At 44.6% G+C, this 18,597-nt stretch overlaps 1 protein-coding gene across 4 annotated transcripts in view; it reads left to right on the top strand.

Moving 5' to 3' along the window:
* Positions 1 to 17,913, top strand: part of LOC113570092 (low-density lipoprotein receptor-related protein 8) — a 54,375-nt gene extending 36,462 nt beyond the window's left edge. For 2 of the 4 annotated variants that reach the window (XM_035536486.1, XM_035536488.1), the window contains 11 exons: positions 2,345 to 2,464; positions 2,827 to 2,952; positions 7,471 to 7,642; positions 9,365 to 9,592; positions 10,188 to 10,306; positions 10,422 to 10,561; positions 12,016 to 12,157; positions 13,335 to 13,487; positions 14,129 to 14,368; positions 14,938 to 15,006; positions 16,034 to 17,913. In XM_035536486.1, the coding sequence (XP_035392379.1) occupies positions 2,345 to 2,464; positions 2,827 to 2,952; positions 7,471 to 7,642; positions 9,365 to 9,592; positions 10,188 to 10,306; positions 10,422 to 10,561; positions 12,016 to 12,157; positions 13,335 to 13,487; positions 14,129 to 14,368; positions 14,938 to 15,006; positions 16,034 to 16,365 (1,841 nt within the window). In that variant the 3' untranslated portion in view covers positions 16,366 to 17,913. The remainder of the gene's footprint in view (positions 1 to 2,344; positions 2,465 to 2,826; positions 2,953 to 7,470; positions 7,643 to 9,364; positions 9,593 to 10,187; positions 10,307 to 10,421; positions 10,562 to 12,015; positions 12,158 to 13,334; positions 13,488 to 14,128; positions 14,369 to 14,937; positions 15,007 to 16,033) is intronic. The other 2 variants (XR_004777143.1, XM_035536487.1) reach the window with 2 other exon arrangements.
* The last annotated feature ends 684 nt before the right edge of the window (positions 17,914 to 18,597 follow it).

Raw genomic sequence — 18,597 nt, 5'->3', positions numbered from 1 at the left:
TCCACAACATACCCTGCTGTTCCAAGAGAAAAGTGCTCATCTTCAGAGGCAGCGAGAGGCAGAGGGCAGAGGTTCTTTGGTGCTTTCGCTCATTCGTCTCAGCTGTCGCTACGGTGGGTCCACACGGTCCTGCCTGTCCTCTGGCATTCGTCATACATACGTACACTAGCAATGATCCTGGGCTCCCTCCAATATTAATTGCTTCCTCCCTTCTTCTCACACCCTCTCCCCTCCCTCCCTTATGCCAAGGGGCCCTGCTGCTGGCGTGAAGTACAGCTGGCTACAAGTCTGCCCCCCCCTGCCGGACATTGTTCATTTTCACGGTTTTTGTCAGGATGCCAGCACCTCCTAATAAACATGGTGCTGTTGACAGAACACCTGCCCCACAGACCCTGGGGTGAGGGTGAGAGGAGGGAGGGTGGCTGGGTAGGTGGGGAGCACTGAATGAAGAATTTGCACCAAGACGAAGACCTGGGGAATTCTCTCCTCCTGTCTCACCAGATCCCAGAGTCCATTTTGCCTCATTAAAATCATATCTGCGCAGCCCTTTTTGCACATCGTGCCGTGCTTCTAATCCCAACCCACTAGACGTCCTACCCTCAGACGACCGAGCTCCTCCAGGAACAGGCACCCACAGCGGTGAAAAGCACGATAAAGCTCCCGTAGTGGTCTCTCCGAGCTCTGCACTAATGCTGCTCACATTTCAAAGAGAGCGCGTGCTTTCGGAGCACAGGCGTTAAGAAGGGAGCGGCAGATTAGCCGAAAGTCAGACCTTTGGGAATGCAAATTGTTTAAAAGGAACTTGGAATGACACATGGAAACCTGGCATGAGTAAAAAAAAAAAACATTTGCAAACTCTGCCCCAACAGTCGTGAAGTAACACACACCCAGTTGATTGCGCTGCTGCGCCCTGATCCAGCCACAGGGGGTGCTCAGTCCTGTTTGCAGAGAGCTGACGTCTTGCGGGGTTTAGCTGCAGCATTAATCTGCCACACCTGCTCCAGTGCTTCTGCAGCCCTGGATTACACAGATCACACTATTTACATTTACATTTTACATGCTCAGCATTTGGTGCTAATGCTCACATCCAGAGGGACTTTCATATATTTGTCGCTATGACAGTATGTGTCCTCCATGGGAATGAGCTTAGAGTTAGAACTTGACTCTGCTTCAAAGGGTTCAATCCACCTTTTGATTTTCAATCCACCTTTTGAACAACAAAGCGGTGAGGTGTGTTGATTCCCTCTCAGTCATGAACAGAGCTACACGTTTCTGAAGAAATGTGGAGTAGCGAAGTTGCTTTGGAATTTGAAAGCATTTAAGAAGCTGTTTGACCTGAAAATGCAGATACAGAGTGTGTTAAGTTCATGTTAATGTGACTTTAAAAAAATAGTGTTCAGTGCTTTAACCTAAAACTATGTGATGTTTGTGTGCTGGTAGCAATAACAGTCTACTGCCTATAGATTTTTTAAATTTATTTATTCATTTATTTTAATTTAAAACTGTGTTCACAAAGGCTGAAGTTCATACAGCTCTGGAAAAAGATTAAAAAGATTAAAAAATAATCTCTTTATGTACAGCTTCCATTCCAGTGTTGAATTCCAACATGGGCAGTGAGGTTCTATTGAGATATTAATGAGGTGATTGCTTGAACCAAATCTTATTTAATGATCAATGTGAACAACTAGAGGAGAGCATGCTAAGATGCATACATGAATGAAAATTGGGTTTATTCCATGAAATTCCAATTTTTTAACTCTTCCTAAATCAATACATTAGTATTGTGCTATGTAAAAATAAATATGATCGTGTATTATTTGCATTATTTGAAGTCTAAAAACACGGCATCTTTATTTATCATTTTCTGCAAATACCTTCTTTAAATGACAATTATTTTAATTTGGAATTTGGAAAAAAATGTTAATACCTTGTGGAGTGAAACAAATGTTCATTTTACTATACACGCATCATGTGAATAGCAAAAACAGAGAACCAGTAATTTTGCAGTGGTCTCTAAATTTTTCCTTTTTCCAGAACTGTATATAATTTTATCAATAGGACAAATCTTCTAGATCTAAGGAAGATCTTTCAGACCTAAGACACAGAAACATTTGAGTAAATAATATGGAACTGCTGGCACTAGGAAGACTTTCCAGCTTTGTGATCATGATTTCAGGAGTATGCTGACTTTTCACAGCGAGGAAAGAATGTCCATGGCTCTCTGTGAAGGGTCTGACACTATAGAGCTTTGGCCAGAAACTTTAAGAAATAAGGTGGAGAAAATCCATCGTGATCAGAGATCTTAGTATTTCAATGACATACATACCCCCTCTTTTTCTCATAGGTTTGAATGAATGCATACTAAACAATGGAGGCTGTTCCCATATTTGCGTGGACCGGCCCATCAGTTTTGAGTGCAAATGTCCTGCTGGATACAAACTCCTGGATAAAAGAACATGTGGTGGTGAGAGCAGAATTAACCCTGATTAAAGCACTGCCCCTGCAGTTCTGCTTATATAAGATTATATATGATGTGTTGTTGCTCCTGGTCACAAATCTGCCATAAAATCACTTGTTGGGACTCTGAGAATTGGGTTCAGTGATTAAAAAAAATCTCTATAAACGGCACCCTGCCAAGTTTAACAAATTGCTGTTAAAATAACATCAAAATACCTTTGAATGATCGATAGCATATAATGAGTCCTGAGCATATGATTTCTACTGAGATTCTTTAATGCAGTGCTTCTGAGCACCTGTGATTTTGTTAGTAAAATTCGCTGTTCCTGATTGATCTTTAGCCTTATCGGCCTGAGTCTCTCTCAACAGACATCGATGAATGTGAGAACCCAGATGCCTGCAGTCAGATCTGTGTCAACCTCAAAGGGGACTTCAAGTGCGAATGCCACCGGGGCTACGACATGGACCCAGTGAGCAAGACCTGTAAGGCAGAAGGTAGGAGACTCTGGCCAGACGTCACTGAGCAGTGGAACCAGCTCAGAACCCCTGGAGCTCTGTTTCCTGGCCGGAGCAAGATCTGTCCTTTCAGAGCAGCTCTCACGTTCTTGGGCTGAGACCGATTGGAGTTGGTATTTGTGGAAGTGTTGCAGATCTCTGCACTACGAGCCAAACAATTCAGGTTTTTGGACAGGCCGAGTGTACAGGTTGCGCTGAAGCAGCCTTTAGAGATATTCCCCAGGGTGCTCCAAGGAAGCCTGTGTCTTGCACAACTAGAACTTTTTCCAAACAGTGGAAGAGGTAGTGAGTAAGCCACACCTCTACTGTGTAGTATTATAGTGTGAAGAACCATTTCCTTTCACCTAAACTTGTCTACATGGGCAGAATGTGGAAGTAGGGAACACACATAAGCCATTGTAATTTGATGGATCTCAAGTTACAATAAACAATAAATTTAGCAGGAAGTATGGTGTGTGTGTGTGTGCGTGCGTGCATAAAAAGCTCACACTTTCCTGCACACTCTCTCTCTCTCACACACACACACACACACACACACACACACACACATATATGTGCTAGAGAAAGAAATGTTTTTGGTTCACATGACTTTCATGAGTTTTTCAAAGGGAGGTTTTTGGAGCAAGTGAGCCTTCATGTGGGAGGGATTGGCGCTGTGTCTTTATTCCCATGGACTTTGTGGAGCGAAGCTCATCACTGAAATTTGGGCTGTGCCTGCGGCAAAGGGCTCTTACTGTATCAGCCTGTCAGAATCCATAACTTGAACAGTCGGAGGAGTCACAGGTGCTGAGGTCCAGTGGGCGGAGTAACGGAGTCTGAGTGGAGAGCCGCGCTATGCCAGCACGGTGGAGGTGTGGCTATGTCCCCTCTGTTTCTTCTTGGCCTGTTAACTGGGGTTTCATGGACAGATGGCACACTCGGCCTTCGCCTGTGTCGCTCCGCTTCGCAGTCGCTCAGAGAAGGTGGCGCGTGGCTTGGGGCCGAATTCTCAACCCAGCATCCCTCTGGCATGTGTCCAGGTGCTTTACCACTGTTGCATCATTTAACAAGCTGTGTTCAGAATGCGCAGCCATAATCAAATAAATAAACATGGAGGAAGTCAGGACAGGCTAGGCAAGCCGTTTCCAGTAACCATCATAAACCACAATGAAATGTTCTTCTTTTGCCCTTGGTAGTTGCAGCACCTCCCCCGCCTCCGTGTCATGCCTCCTGATGACACAGGATGAAGGCTGACACAAAGTGGGCACACAGCTACACGCAGCTAGCTATCTTTTCAAACTGATAACTACACAACACAGGCAGATCCACCTGGCTCAGGTGCCCAGCATTGTCAAGCAGACCTCCAAGTTTGGACAGGACATTGAGTTGTAAGAGAGCATTAAAATCAAAATCAAATAATTGATGGTGGCTGAAATCATTAATGGTGCTAGTGGTGTTAGTGGTGGTGAGCTCTGGGCCCTGGATATATAAATGGATTGATGAATTTTTCAATGTTCTGATCAAAATATTTATTAGCATAATATTTGCATATTTTTTAATATTGAGGGAGGCTGTGCCCCTCCATACTGAAGTGAGATTAGTAGCATCTTGATTGGTTTAGCTCTTTTTTTTTGGGACTGTGGTGGAGGGCAAGTCAACCACGCAAATCTCAAGTCAGTACTGCCTAAATTCCATCAACATGTGAACTTTGCAACGAGAGGAGCGAACGCGCTGGATCTCGTTTACACAAACATTTCCTGCGCGTACCAGGCAGAGCCCCACCCCCACCTCGGATACTCTGATCACATGTCTGTAATGTTGATTCCTGCATATAGACCGATCGTCAGATGCTCGAAATCGCTCTGAAGCAGGTGAGAACCTGGCCAGCAGGAGCCATCTCTGCTCTTCAGGACTGTTTTGAGCAGGCAACTTGGATCACGTTCAAGGAGGCTGCTACTGACGGTGGCACTGTTAACCTGGAAGAGTATACAGCATCAGTGACTGGCTACATCAGAAAGTGCATTGATGATGTTACTGTCTCCAAGACCATCACCACACGCCCAAACCAGAAGCCATGGATGACTGCTGAGGTGCGCATGCTACTGAGGACCCGTGACTCAGCCTTCAGAACAGGTGCCAGAGAGGCTCTCAGGAAAACAAGAGCCAAACTGTCACGTGCGATCAGGGAAGCAAAGCGTACACACACACAGAGGATCCATGGACACTTCAAAGACACTGGTGACACACGGCGCATGTGGGAGGGCATTCAGGCCATTACTAACTACAGGAAAACATCACCTTACTGTGACAGTGATGCCACCCTCCCAGATGCACTGAATGACTTCTATGCACAGTTTAAAGCGCAGAACAACGTTGCAGCAGAAAAGTCCATCCCTCTGCAAAATGACCAGGTGCTGTGCCTGATGGCGGCTGATGTGAGGCGTACTCTGCGTGGAGTTAACCCACGGAAAGCTGCTGGACCAGAAAACATCCCGGGTCGTGTGCTCAGAGAATGTGCTGACCAGCTTGCAGATGTCCTGACAGACATCTTCAATATCTCTCTGAGCTGCGACGTGGTCCCAACATGCTTCAAGACCACCAACATCGTCCCCGTGCCTAAGAAGCCCACGGTGTCGTGTCTCAACGGCTACCATCCCATCGCACTCACATCCATCATCATGAAGTGCTTCGAGAAACTCGTCATGAGACACATCAAGATCCAGCTTCCCCCTTCTCTGGACCCCTTGCAGTTCGCATACCGCTCCAACCGCTCTACAGATGATGCCATCTCTACCACACTTCATCTGGCACTCACACATCTGGATAAAAAGGACACCTACGTAAGAATGCTGTTCATAGACTTCAGTTCAGCATTCAACACCATTGTTCCTCAGCATCTGATTGAAAAGTTGAGCTTACTGGGCTTGAACACCTCCCTCTGCACCTGGATCCTGGATTTCTTGACTGGTAGACCTCAGTCAGTCCAGATTGGGAGCAGCACTTCCAACACCACCACACTGAGTACTGGTGCTCCCCAGGGCAGCGTACTCAGCCCTCTGCTGTTCACACTGCTGACTCATGACTGTGCAGCGATGCACAGTTCGAATCACATCAACAAGTTCGCTGATGACATGACCGTGGTGGGTTTCATCAACAAAGACAACGAGTCAGCATACAGAGAGGAGGTGCGGGAACTGGTGAGATGGTGTAAGATCAACAACCTGTATCTGAATGTTGACAAGACAAAAGAAATGGTTGTTGACTTCAGGAAAACAAGGCGAGATCACTCCCCGCTTGCCATCAACGGCTCCTCAGTGGAGATTGTCAAGAACATCAAGTTCCTTGGTGTTCACATAGCGGAGAACCTCACCTGGACCCTGAACACCAGTTCCATCACCAAGCGAGCCCAGCAACATCTTTACTTCCTTCGGAAGCTGAGGGAAGCCCATCTCCCATCACCCATCCTCACTACCTTCTACAGAGGTACTGTAGAAAGCATCCTGAGCAGCTGCATCATTACCTGGTTTGGGAACTGCACCGTCTTTGACCGCAAGACCCTCCAGAGAATAGTGAGTACAGCTGAGAAGATCATTGGGGTCTCTCTTCCCTCTATCACGAACATCTACATAACACGCTGCATCCGGAAAGCCACCAACGTTGTGAAAGACCCCACACACCCCTCACATGAACTGTTCACCCTTTTGCCATCTGGAAGAAGGTACTGCAGCATCCAGTCCCGCACCTCCAGACTGTGCAACAGCTTCTTCCCAGAAGCCATTAGACTCCTGAACTCTGGTTAACTCCAATTCCAATTCAGATTCCAAAATCGGCACTTTTATACATGCTTATACACAGTCACATACACACACACATATATACACACACACATACACACATACATGCATATCTATACACACACTCACACATTGTTTTGCATCGGACTAGTGCTGAAGTCAAACCTCACACAAATAAACTATGCACTTCTGTTGCAGTCTTGCACATTATCCTACTTGCTGCTAGAGTACTGTACTAAACCAGCACTGTACTCTGAACTGTTCTGGCTGCTACTGGTGACTGCTATGTTCAGTGAAGCATGTCACTGACTCCTATGCACAACACACTTTACATATTCCCAGTACTGTGTACTGCACTAAATACTCATTGTCTACTCATTTTGTATTTGTCCTGTTCTGTATTTATTATTGTTTATTTAATGTTTATTTAATGACATTTTTGCACTATATTGGACTGTTTGCACTTGTGTAGCATGTTGTCTGTTGCACTGTTGTTTTGTGTTGCACCATGGTCCTGGAGGAACATTATCTCGTTTTTGTTGTGTACTTGTATATAGCTGAAATGACAATAAAACCTCTTTGAACTTTGAACTTGAAGTCCGATCTCTTCTGGCTTTCTCATACTGGAAAACGACATCCTTGTTTCTCTGAGAACCAAAATGGAGTGAATGTTGGTAAAAAGAATAGCATTTGGCCAATGACTGTTTTGTCGTATTCCGTGTAGGCAAGAGCCCCTACCTGATGTTCACCAACCGACACGAGATCCGCCGTATCGACCTAGTGAAGCGGGACTACACGCAGGTTGTGCCCACCCAGAAGAACGCCGTGGCTATCGACGTAGACGTGGCCGCCAACCGCATGTTCTGGTGCGACCGCTTTCACCGCAGGATCTACAGGTGGTCCCCTTCACTTCTTTCTGACAGTTTTTTTGGATTTAAGTGGTTTGCTTGGAAGTAGCTGGTAGAGGGCTGGAATGATTGTACCAATGAGGTATTTGCGACTACGAACCATATTTGAGTTTTAATGGCTGCTGTGTGTACTCATCACAGTGGTATTTAGAAGAAGCCTCCTTCTTCATAAGGAAGTTCTCTCTGAAACAAAGAGGCAGAGATTGGTTTTCTTAACGAATAATTACCATAACGAATAATCACAAGACTCTTAAAGAAAAATGCCTGTTTTAACAAAATGATCTAGTTCTTCAGCTAAAGTTATTGTGGGACACTGAGATTGTCATCTAATCCTGAATCTTGCATCTTGAAAATATCATTCATCAACTCAGAAGCTCTAAGGGCCCAGTTCTACTCTAATAAGATACTGCATTTAGAAGCTCCATAAATGAGGTCAAGCCCTTATCCTGATTCCAGAACTCTGCCAACCTAACTTCAACCCCCTCCCCACCAACGCATGCGCGCACACATGCACACTAACAAATCCCCAACACTCTCCATTCCCAAAATACCAGCGATGACCTTAAAAGTCCAAGAAAGCACAGGAACTTATGTCACCCCATACCTTTCTTTCTCATTTCTTTTACTTTCTTGTAGTGTGGGTTTTATTATAGCTCACGCACTTTTGAAGCACTATCTACTGGATAAACATAGAGGTGTGAATTCTGGGCCCAAATAATTAACATAATTTACAATTTACAGCTAATTTACAAATCTCCACTCCGTTGGCCCTCCCACACTGGAAGCACTATTTACAAACAGCTTTCGCTCATACAAGCAACTTAAAGTGACTTCCCACATTCACCAATTTTCTCATATTTAAAAATAGTTTCTTGGGCATTAACAAACTTTGAGTGGTGTGGACCTGTTGTAAAGCTGTCCCCCACACCCCCCTATGTCCAGACCAATGGCTGTTGTGGCTCTCCATTTCATTAACATGAATACATTTGTTTGAATAAATCATGAATAATTATGAATGATTAATTATGTCATGATTATTCTATTTGACACTAGTATTTAACTTCTCCCAGTGCAATCAAAACAATAGTCATTCATTGCTAAGGTCTGACATGATATAGCCCATGGCCAAACTGCATATTAGCTTTCAATTAAAATTCATTTACATTATTCTATTTTCCTGTGTCTATTCCCGTGATCTTCTCCCGTATTAGTCATGTAACACTTTGGCAAGACCTTTTTGTTGTTTTTTAAAATTTGATTTCATGTAAAATAATATTTTATTTCTGTAAGCTCTGTGAAGGTACGGGCCATAAGTGACCACATGAATAACCTGAGGACCATTTGTATTTCATGAATAATTTCGTGAACCAACATGCACGTTTGCTGAATCTGACATCCGAACTTTATGGCAAAACTTTGGCATATTAAATATAAGAATATGGGGGGGAAAAGCACCCAAGTGGGTGTCTTTATCTGTAACACTAGCTGTGGCACAGAGGAGTGAGTCCCAGCTTTGGGACTATACAGAGTACATAGACCTCAGACACTATCCAGTACTCCATGTTTGAAGGAAACTCCTCCAATGCATCACTTTTTTGAGGTGAGCAGAAAACATGAGTGAGAACTGGTGAGAAACAGGCCTTTGCTGTGTGTGTGTGTGTGTGTGTGTGTGTGTGTGTGTGTGTGTGTGTTCCCCTGCTACTCCCCTAGTGCTTACATCCATGAGGCCAGTGACCCGTCACGCCACCTGACCCTGATTGGCGCCGGGCTGCACTCTCCAGAAGGCCTGGCCCTTGACTGGGTCCAGCACAACCTCTACTGGACTGACTCTGGCAGCAGGAGCATCTCTGTGGCATCAGCTGATGGAAGCAGGAGGCGGATCCTTATTGACAGCGACCTGAGCGAGCCGCGCGCCATCGCTGTGGACCCGGAGCAGGGGTGAGCTTATGTCTGCTCAGGACGAAGCCTCTCTCTCTGTGTGTCTCTCTCTCTCTCTCTCTGTCTCACGTAGAGATATTATTAACCCTTGACTTTCTAGATACATTAAAGTAACATTAAGTTACATACATTTAATATCTACATCTATAGATGTATGTATTATTCAAGTGTTGAGCCTGCAAGCCAGATAGATATGTGTTATAGATGGAGTGCAACACCAGGTCCATCAAAAAATGCATTTTAATAAGTCAGAAATAAAGCAAGAAAGATTCATGGATGCAACCAGATGATTTTACTTTCAGCATAATTAATTCCTGCTATAAAAATCGATGGACACTGTTTTATACAGCTGACACAATGGTTCCCCCAGCTGACTTGGATGTTCTGGTGAAGAGAAGGACCATTTGAAATTTGGCTGTACTCATTCACTCATGTCTATGTATGAAATTATAATATAATTGGAATTTCAAGATATGTCAAACTCATGCCCCGTTTGTTGCATTGCGTGGAGAGACAGCAAAACTGTATCAAGCATGGGGAATTTATGGTCTATGTAAGGGCTTTGTGTTCAGTGCTGATCTGAGGTTTCTAATAGGTTCATGTACTGGTCAGACTGGGGAATGAGGCCTAAGATCGAGAAGGCAGGAATGAACGGAGTAGATCGGCAGGTATTGGTGTCCGAGGGCATTGAGTGGCCCAATGGAATCACACTTGGTAAGACATTCGGGGTGGCTGTGAAGGAGACCAGTGAGTTCTATTAGTCTGTATTTCTGCTCTAGGCTATAGTGTAGTGTATTGTGTGTGCCTTTGTGTGTGTGTGTGTATGTAGACGTGGTGGGTAAGCGCTTGTACTGGGTAGACTCGAAGCTCCACCTCATCTCCAGTATTGATGTCAATGGAGCACAACGCAGGGTGGTCCTGTCCTCCACTGAGAGACTCGGGCATCCCTATGCCCTTGCAGTGTTCGAGGTAAGAGTGTGTGTTTGTGTGTTTGTGTGTGTGTGTGTGAGTGTGCGCGTGCCAAGAAGAACCATGTTGCTAAATATTAGCTGGTCCTCCTTCAATTAGGAGCCAGGAGTGCGGCTCTTTTTATAGCAAATCATTTGGCAGCCATAAGTCGGTGACGGGAAGCATGCTCTGAGCTGGTTTCTCACTTTGCGTTATCCCTCTCCATGTTAGATGCCAGTGTTTCACTCCTGTCTTCTGCTAAGTGCAGATGAGCGGGGGTCACCCTCTACATCAGCCCTTGAGTGCAGGTTTAAATGGTTTCGGGCCCTCATTTCTGCCCTGCTTTACACCCACACTCTCTCTCTGATTAAGCCTTGGCAACACCGCTTCCACACAGGCCATTTGGAGTGTCAGAGAGTCAGGTTGTGTGTGTGTGTGTGTGTGTGTGTGTGTGTGTGTGTGTGTGTGTGTGTGTGTGTGTGTGTGTGTGTGTGTGTGTGTGTGTGTGTGTGTGTGTGTGTGTGTGTGTGTGTGTGTGTGTGTGTGTGTGTGTGTCTTGTGTGCATGCTTACCCGTGAATGTGTGCACACTTGCCATAACTGATTAAATGCAAGCACCAACCCCGTCAGTGTGCGGGCTTATTTTCTCATTATTTTCACGTTTTTTGAGGAGGTAGGGGTTTTGGAGCTGGGTGAACTCACCATGGTTTCAGTGGACTGAACCAGCTGCATTGATCTCTAATAGGCTTCAAAGAGCATCATAAACTGATTCTCAATCAGGTATTCATCGAGGCCCTGTATTGGGATGCATTATGCATTATTCCCTCGCTTGTAATTCAGAGTGACCAGAAATCTTTAGTTGCATCTTGTCAAACCGAATCATGTCCACGAATCGGATCATTTGATATCTCATTTCGGCAACAATTGCATTCTGCATTACTATTATAACAGCCATATTGACCTCGGATATTTCTTTTCCATGTAATCTCTGGTCTCCATGGCAACATCGCAGCCTGGCCAGTGTGCTAATAAAGAGAAATAGATAAATAAGGCACTTTCCTATAATCATGCCTCTCGAGTTATTGTTGGTGTAGTCATCTTGACATGAGCTTTTACAGCTTCACCCACTCGACTGCGTGCCTCCTATCACACAGGGATAGCTCTGACCACAGCACCTCGCCAGACAAAGCACAGGTAGAGGAGGTGTGAACGTGAACCAAAAGAGCCTGTAATCAGTGTTTTCTGTGAAAGAAAGTATAGCTTCAAAATAAATACATTCTGACAGGGCTGCTTTCCATGCTTTTATTTTGACAACGGGCCAGGGCAAGCACATTGGAGTTATCTAGCTTCATATGAGCCTACTTACGAGCCTACATTCAGGACAAACCCCATGGCTCGGTGCGCCTCCCGCTCCTCCTTCTGCCATGCTTCGGCCGCCTTTTGTTTCTCACGCCCACCGTTCCATCTGCCGGGCAGGACCGGGTGTACTGGACAGACCGAACGAAGGAGGCCGTGTACAGCGCCAACAGACTCACGGGTCAGGATGTGACCAGCCTGGCCGAACACCTCAACGACCCGCACGACATAGTGGTCTTTCACGAGCTGAATCAGCCCCAGGGTTTGTGGGAGTTGTTGTTCTTCTTTTCTTTATTTATTTTTTCCTCAGTGCGTGTCTGTGTTAGTGGGTTTGAATGCCTATAAATAGGAGAAATAAAAGGTGACTATAACATAATCCAAGCCCCGGGTATTATAATCCATTCTCTTGCAGTCGAAAAGCTTGAATATGCTATTTATACTGAACGCATTGTTTCTGCTAACACTTTATTTGAAGGTGAATACTTTGGAAAACCTAATAACGGATTTCAAAGTACTGTAACGTTCTGTCTAATAATTTGATAACATTTCTGTGTTGGCATTGTAATTATCTACTCCCACATGCCTTGGTAGCTCACAGAGATGTTACTTATGGGTCCAGGCATGACATGGAATTGTGGAAATCTCAGAGTGCATTAGACGTGACATTATTCATGCTTTTGTATAGAGTGGTTTCCATCAATTATGAAAGATAGATACTTTTACGGATACCCTAATGAACTAGTAAGAAGCTCCTTGTGTAGTCGGATATAGTGGTGTTTTAGGATTAACTCGCACCTAGTTACCTCCATAAGCAACATGTGACAATATGTGAATATGCTGTATGTTATAAAGGCGTAACAAATAAATGTTACCTAATTTTCTTATTGCAACACCTGAGTACAGAAGCCTGGGTTAGGGTTCTGCCCCATAATCACTCTATGAAAAAACAGATAAGTGCACTATACAAACCTGTTCAATATTGTTACCTCATGTAATGAAGCTGGCTGACAGTTCAAACTCCTATGGACATTTACCCGGGCATTGCGGAGGTGCCATGACCCGGATCAACTTTTGTTCCCACACCTGTCAGCCCTGTGGGTGGCAACAAGTGTATCAGAACAAGTCGCGAAAAATTCAGTGAGGCTAGTCAAACTGAACGCAGTGTATAGACTCGTGCAATGGAAAACTTGCAACTGCATACCTCAAAACACAGCATGTGGAAGTAAAAGCTGCATTTCAGGTGGAGACGAGCTGTCGGTACACATAACTAACCACTGCGATCCAGTAGTAATGGTTTAAATTGATCACTTCTATGTTTAAGTGCAGCTTTGAATCCCCCAATAAGAGATGGTGTCAGTCTGTCAGCACCATTCATGCTCATTGTTCCACTAGTGATACACGTGGTCTAACTGCATTGTCATGCTCTGCTGTGCTTGCAGCTCCCGACAGCTGCAACTTGGCTGGCGTGAGCAACGGCGGCTGCGACTTCCTGTGTCTCCGTGCACCTCAGATCAGTGAACACTCACCAAAGTACACCTGCGCATGCCCCGACGGCGAGGAACTCAGCCCAGAAACTCGCCTCTGTGTGCCTGGTGAGTCTGCACCCATAGGCAGGTGCCTGAATAGGACTTAGAATTAGTGCAGCAGTATATATGCAAAATATTGAAACAAAGAAATGAAGGTGTAAGTGATTTGACAAATGCACTAAAAATCTGCTAATTTTTTGTTTTTTTTTAATAATCTTTTGAGTTGTTTTTATTCATTACTTTTTATTTTGCATTTTATTATTTGACACCCTGCTGCAAGTTGATGATAATCAAACTTAAACTCAGTGCTAGTGGTTAAATATCTGCTATAGCTTGAAAGGATTTAGACAATAAAACAACTTGAATATTGAATAACTGCAGGAACATCGGAATCTAAGAGAAATATTGACTATAGTTTATATGAACATGCTGTTTTATTGAGAACCAGTTTCAGCGCAGCTATATTTACATTTAGGGAGCAGCTCTGTATAATTGGGTTATTCCCCCCCCCCCCCCCCCCCATCCTTTTTGGAGGACTATTTAGACTATTGGCAGTGAGGGTGTGCTAGGTAGAGGGAGGACATATATCACTATGGGGTGAAAGAACCGAAAACTACACACAAAACAAGTAGTATCGTCAATACCAGGTAAACCTCTTTTAAAAAAATTCTCTTTTAAAATCTGCACCTCTCCTGCTTTTTCACCAGTCCAGAACATCACAGCACCGCCTTCCAGCCTTCCTGGCAAGGGCACCATGGAGATGGACATTGGTGCGGAGGTGGCTGTGACATCTCAGGCAGATGGCGCCATAGAGACCAGTCACCCAGCGGGCCTCTCGCCCAGACCTCACCACCAGGACGCGGCGGGCACAGCAACAGCAGCCACCTGGAGACCAGCGCTAGTGCTGAACCCTGCTTCAGGAGATGCAGGCAATCTTTCCCAACACTGTGAGTGGCCTGTCATTCACATATCCCTGTGCGGGCGTGTCTGTGTGTGTTTGATTTGTGTGTTGGATGCTGAGGGTCTGTCAGCATGGTGAACTAGGTAGGTATGGTGAGTTGTGCATTTGTGTTGGGTGAGGTCCATTTGTGAGGCCATGCTACTTTATCACTGTGATTTTAGTGAGACTGAATGTAAACATGAAGCTGTATTTTGTTTTCTTGTTTCATTTGCTAGGTCTGTAACTTTTTATTATTCCAGTGAAGTTCTTCCATCAGAGTCAGGCATAGAATAATATTTTTGCTTTTCTCCTTTTGTAAAGTTTCATTGTATTTTCAGCACAAATCCGTTTCCCCCACTGTTTAAATCTAATTATGATTCAAATCATGAGTCAGATTCAGTTCTCTATAAAAAAATAATTTATTCACTGCAGTCACTGTTCATCTGTTATCAAAAGCTTCCCCAACAAACTATACAGAGTCTATGAATCAGTAATGTACATCTTTCCAGAGTAATTCCAGTTCTTTCTCTTTGTCCTATCATTCTCCCCCTTGTCTTTTTTTGTGTCCTCTTCTAGCTGGTAACGAGGTGTTCCTCCTCGGCCACAGTCTGACCGTGGCGGTGCTTGGAGTTGTCGTCCCTGTAGGTACGCCCCTCCTCCTGCTCTTTGCCTCCCAGGTGCAGCGCGGGTGTCTATTTTAAGTGCAACTGTCTAACTTCTGTGATCTCCTGTGGGCGGCAGACTCAGCTCTATGGAAATTCACTCTGTGTTTGTGTTGGTGTGTGTGTGTGTGTGTGTGTGTGTGTGTGTTGGTGTGTCCCTCCCTGTGTCTGTGTCGAAGTTTGTGTGTCTGTATGTATGTATCTGTGTGTGTGTGTGTGTGTGTGTGTTGGTGTGTCCCCGTGTTTGTGTGTGTGTGTGTGTGTGTGTGTGTGTTTGTTGGTGTGTCCCCGTGTGTGTGTGTGTGTGTGTGTGTGTGTGTGTGTGTGTCTGACACTGATTTATTGCACACACATTCTCTTGGCACTATCATAGGACAGTTAACAAAGATCAAGTAAGATTCTGCATACTGCAATGCAGAGGCTCTATATAAAGCAATGCATTTCTAACCGTTCTTAAACAGTAATTGCTACAGAGTTTGCAAAAGTATGATTTTGTGTTACCTGTATAATTTGAAATAAGTCTTGTTGGTGAACATTCCTTTTTAACACTTTAAATAAGCATATAATACCTTTATGTAAAAGGCTGTTCCAGTTCTGCCAAAATTTTCATTGCTTCTTTTTTGAATTGCATAAGAAAAAAAATGTTTCTTATGCAACGGCTTCTCTCCTGCCCACTTCTGCTCTCGCGCGCTCTATCTCTCACTACATCTCTTTCTCACCTTTCTCATTTATTCCACTCATCTGTCATTCTCACTCTTCACTGTCTCATTTCTCCGTCCACAAGTCTCTTGCTTTCTCTTTCATCTCACATCCTGTCACGTTGCTTCATCACTCTTGGCGTCTTTTTTCCCTGCATCTACCCTTGACTTCCACTCTCGATCCCTCTGTCTCCTCCTCCTGCCCTTTCTCTCGCTGCTGTGGCTGCCTTATCAGTCATTCCACCACTAGTTCAAGCACGTGTTAACATCTCCCCACCCCCTCCCCCTCGGCTGTGTGTTAAACGCATGCAGTTCCTGTCGTTGCCACAGTGGTGTTCGGCCTGGCGTGCGGCGCTGCCTACCTCATCTACCGCACCTGGAGGAGCAGGAGCACCAAAAGCATGAACTTCGACAACCCTGTCTACCGCAAGACCACCGGCGATGCCGACGATGACGAGATCCACATCGGACGGGCGGAGGGGCTGGCTGGACACTGCCACCCCTACCCGGTCCCGGTGGCAGGCGTGGGCAGCGTGGGCACTGGCACGTGTCCACCCTTCATCGCTCTCCCTCTCGGGAGCGGCGTGCCCGACCCTGCCACGCACTGGTACACGGAGCAGCCTACCATATCCAGTTCCAAGTGACGAGGGGAGGAGGCCCACGGACCCTGTCAAGGGACTGGTATAGGGCCTGGCACAGAGGAGGACTACGAAACTATGGCCGCCCACAACACAGAGATGCAGAGTGATATTCAGATTGGGTCAGTGTGGCCACTGCAGCCCTGAGTGAAGTGTTTCACAGTGAATCATATGCAGTGTATCAGCTCGTCTAATTCTTAGCGAAAGTCAACAGTGATAATTTTTTAAATTTATTTATTTTCTGTGTGTGTGTTTGGTTTTTTTTTGAAATCTGAAATACAACAGAAGTGAGATTCACTCCAGGCTAATCTGAACCCAGATTGAGAAGATCCGCTGATTTGGTGCTGAGTGCCAGGTTAAACCCCAAGACCAGCATCCTCAATGCGCCTTCATTGCACTGATACAAATCACTGTTGGAGTTCCCCATCAGGATACAACAGTATTGTTAACATCTTGCTTTGTTTATATAGAGAGCAGCCTGTTTTTACCCAGTTTCCTCTCTGATGTCCTCGCCGTGTTGTTCTTTTTCCTTTCGGCTGCTTGCAAGTTCCCCCTGCGGCATTACCTTCGCACGCAGCTGCTGTCTGGCAGGGATGGGAATGTGGAGCAGCTCCTTAGAGAACCGTGCTCAAGGTTACTCAGAGTTGGACGACACAGGTGCAGACAAAGGGCGTTGGTCGTTGTCAGCAAGTGTTTCTTCAGGAAACTGGCTGTCCGGGTCAGCTTTTCGCAGTTGTAAGTGATGAGTCTCGCTCTCGCACTCTCTCTCTCTCTCTCCCTTTCTCTGCACTAAAAAGCACTGTGTCAATTGTAACATTAGCATCCTGCTAAAATTAAGCTTATATGACCTAAAATGCAGTTTTAGGTAAAAGGCAGTGTGGTCATGTTTAGTTGCTATGGGAATGGAACATTCCAGGTGGTTTTACTCTGTTCACAGAGAACGGTAAGAATGCAGAACATGCATACCTCATGTGTAAACTGAAGGGTGCAAGTCTGGTCTCAGGGAGGTGGAACACTGTGTGTGTGTGTGTGTGTGTGTGTGTGTGTGTGTGTGTGTGCGTACAGTATGGCATTACTCTGTTTTAATAATGAAATTAGGCTGTGTATTACCTAAAGAGATCAAGCCATAGGTAATAAGACATTGGCAATAAATGAATTACCATGCATTCAATAGACAGCTTATCTGTCTTGAACCCAGCTGAGCAGACTCCTGTCTGGATCGTCAGGTGATGCAGGATTTCTCCTACTGTGAAACCTTGTGTTGGTGATGGGAAGGAAAAGGGGTTTTTATTTCTTTGACTATTTATGCTGTCCACTCTTTTAGCTAAAACTTTGAATCCAAATTCTGAAAACCTGAAAATCCAAATTCTTTATTCTTCGAATAAAATGACAACCCCAAAATGGGCTTCCCAAGTCTCTCCTCCATCACATCCTCACCGCTTAACCTGCTGACATTACCTCACTGATGTGGATTAAAATAGCTCAGATTTGAAACTTGGGATAGGTTATGTGCAAGTAAGAGTGTGTGTGTGTGTGTGTGTGTGTGTGTGTGTGTGTGTGTGTGTGTGTGTGTGTGTGTGTGTGTGTGTGTGTGTGTGTGTGTGTGTGTGTGTGTGTGTGTGTGTGTGACAAAGCCATCCAATAAAAGTGTTGTGTGTCTAAGTTGCGATATGTAGATATGTTTTCATACAAATACTTTTGATACAGTAATGTAACATATGTACATAAGATTTTAGATTAAACTGTTGACCATGGATTCATTTATTTGTATAAAATAAGGGTTTCTTTAATATAAATGTAACTTCCATTATGCCAAAGTGTGTTATTTTTGGTGGTTTTCTTTTTTTTTGTTTGCTTTTATTCTTTAGACTGTGTACATCACTCACAGATGGTACATTTTAAAAGACTGTGTTAATGCATATGACATTTTGTACTGAATTTTTTTTGTGCCTTAATTCAGTTTACATTTGCACTCATTTTTATTTTGATCCACTTTACTCTGTAACAGAGAACTTCATTTGTGGTAACAAGGTCTCCCTTGTTTTTCTATCAAATGTTGTTAATATGTCTGCTTATAAAAATGCATACAAAACCATTTCTCATTGCCTTTCACTCAAGCACCTCATAAAAATATTTTTCATCACAAAAAAACAAGCAGGCTCTGTTTGAGCTCAAGAGGATTTTTAGATTTAATAGGGTCACCCTGAGCACACTGCTGCGATGACAGACCTGAAGTTG

The sequence above is a fragment of the Electrophorus electricus genome, chromosome 18, assembly GCF_013358815.1.
Source record: "Electrophorus electricus isolate fEleEle1 chromosome 18, fEleEle1.pri, whole genome shotgun sequence".
Lineage (NCBI taxonomy): Eukaryota > Metazoa > Chordata > Actinopteri > Gymnotiformes > Gymnotidae > Electrophorus > Electrophorus electricus.
Note: the sequence above shows the minus strand (reverse complement) of the source record. Positions and strands in the feature narration are given on the sequence as shown.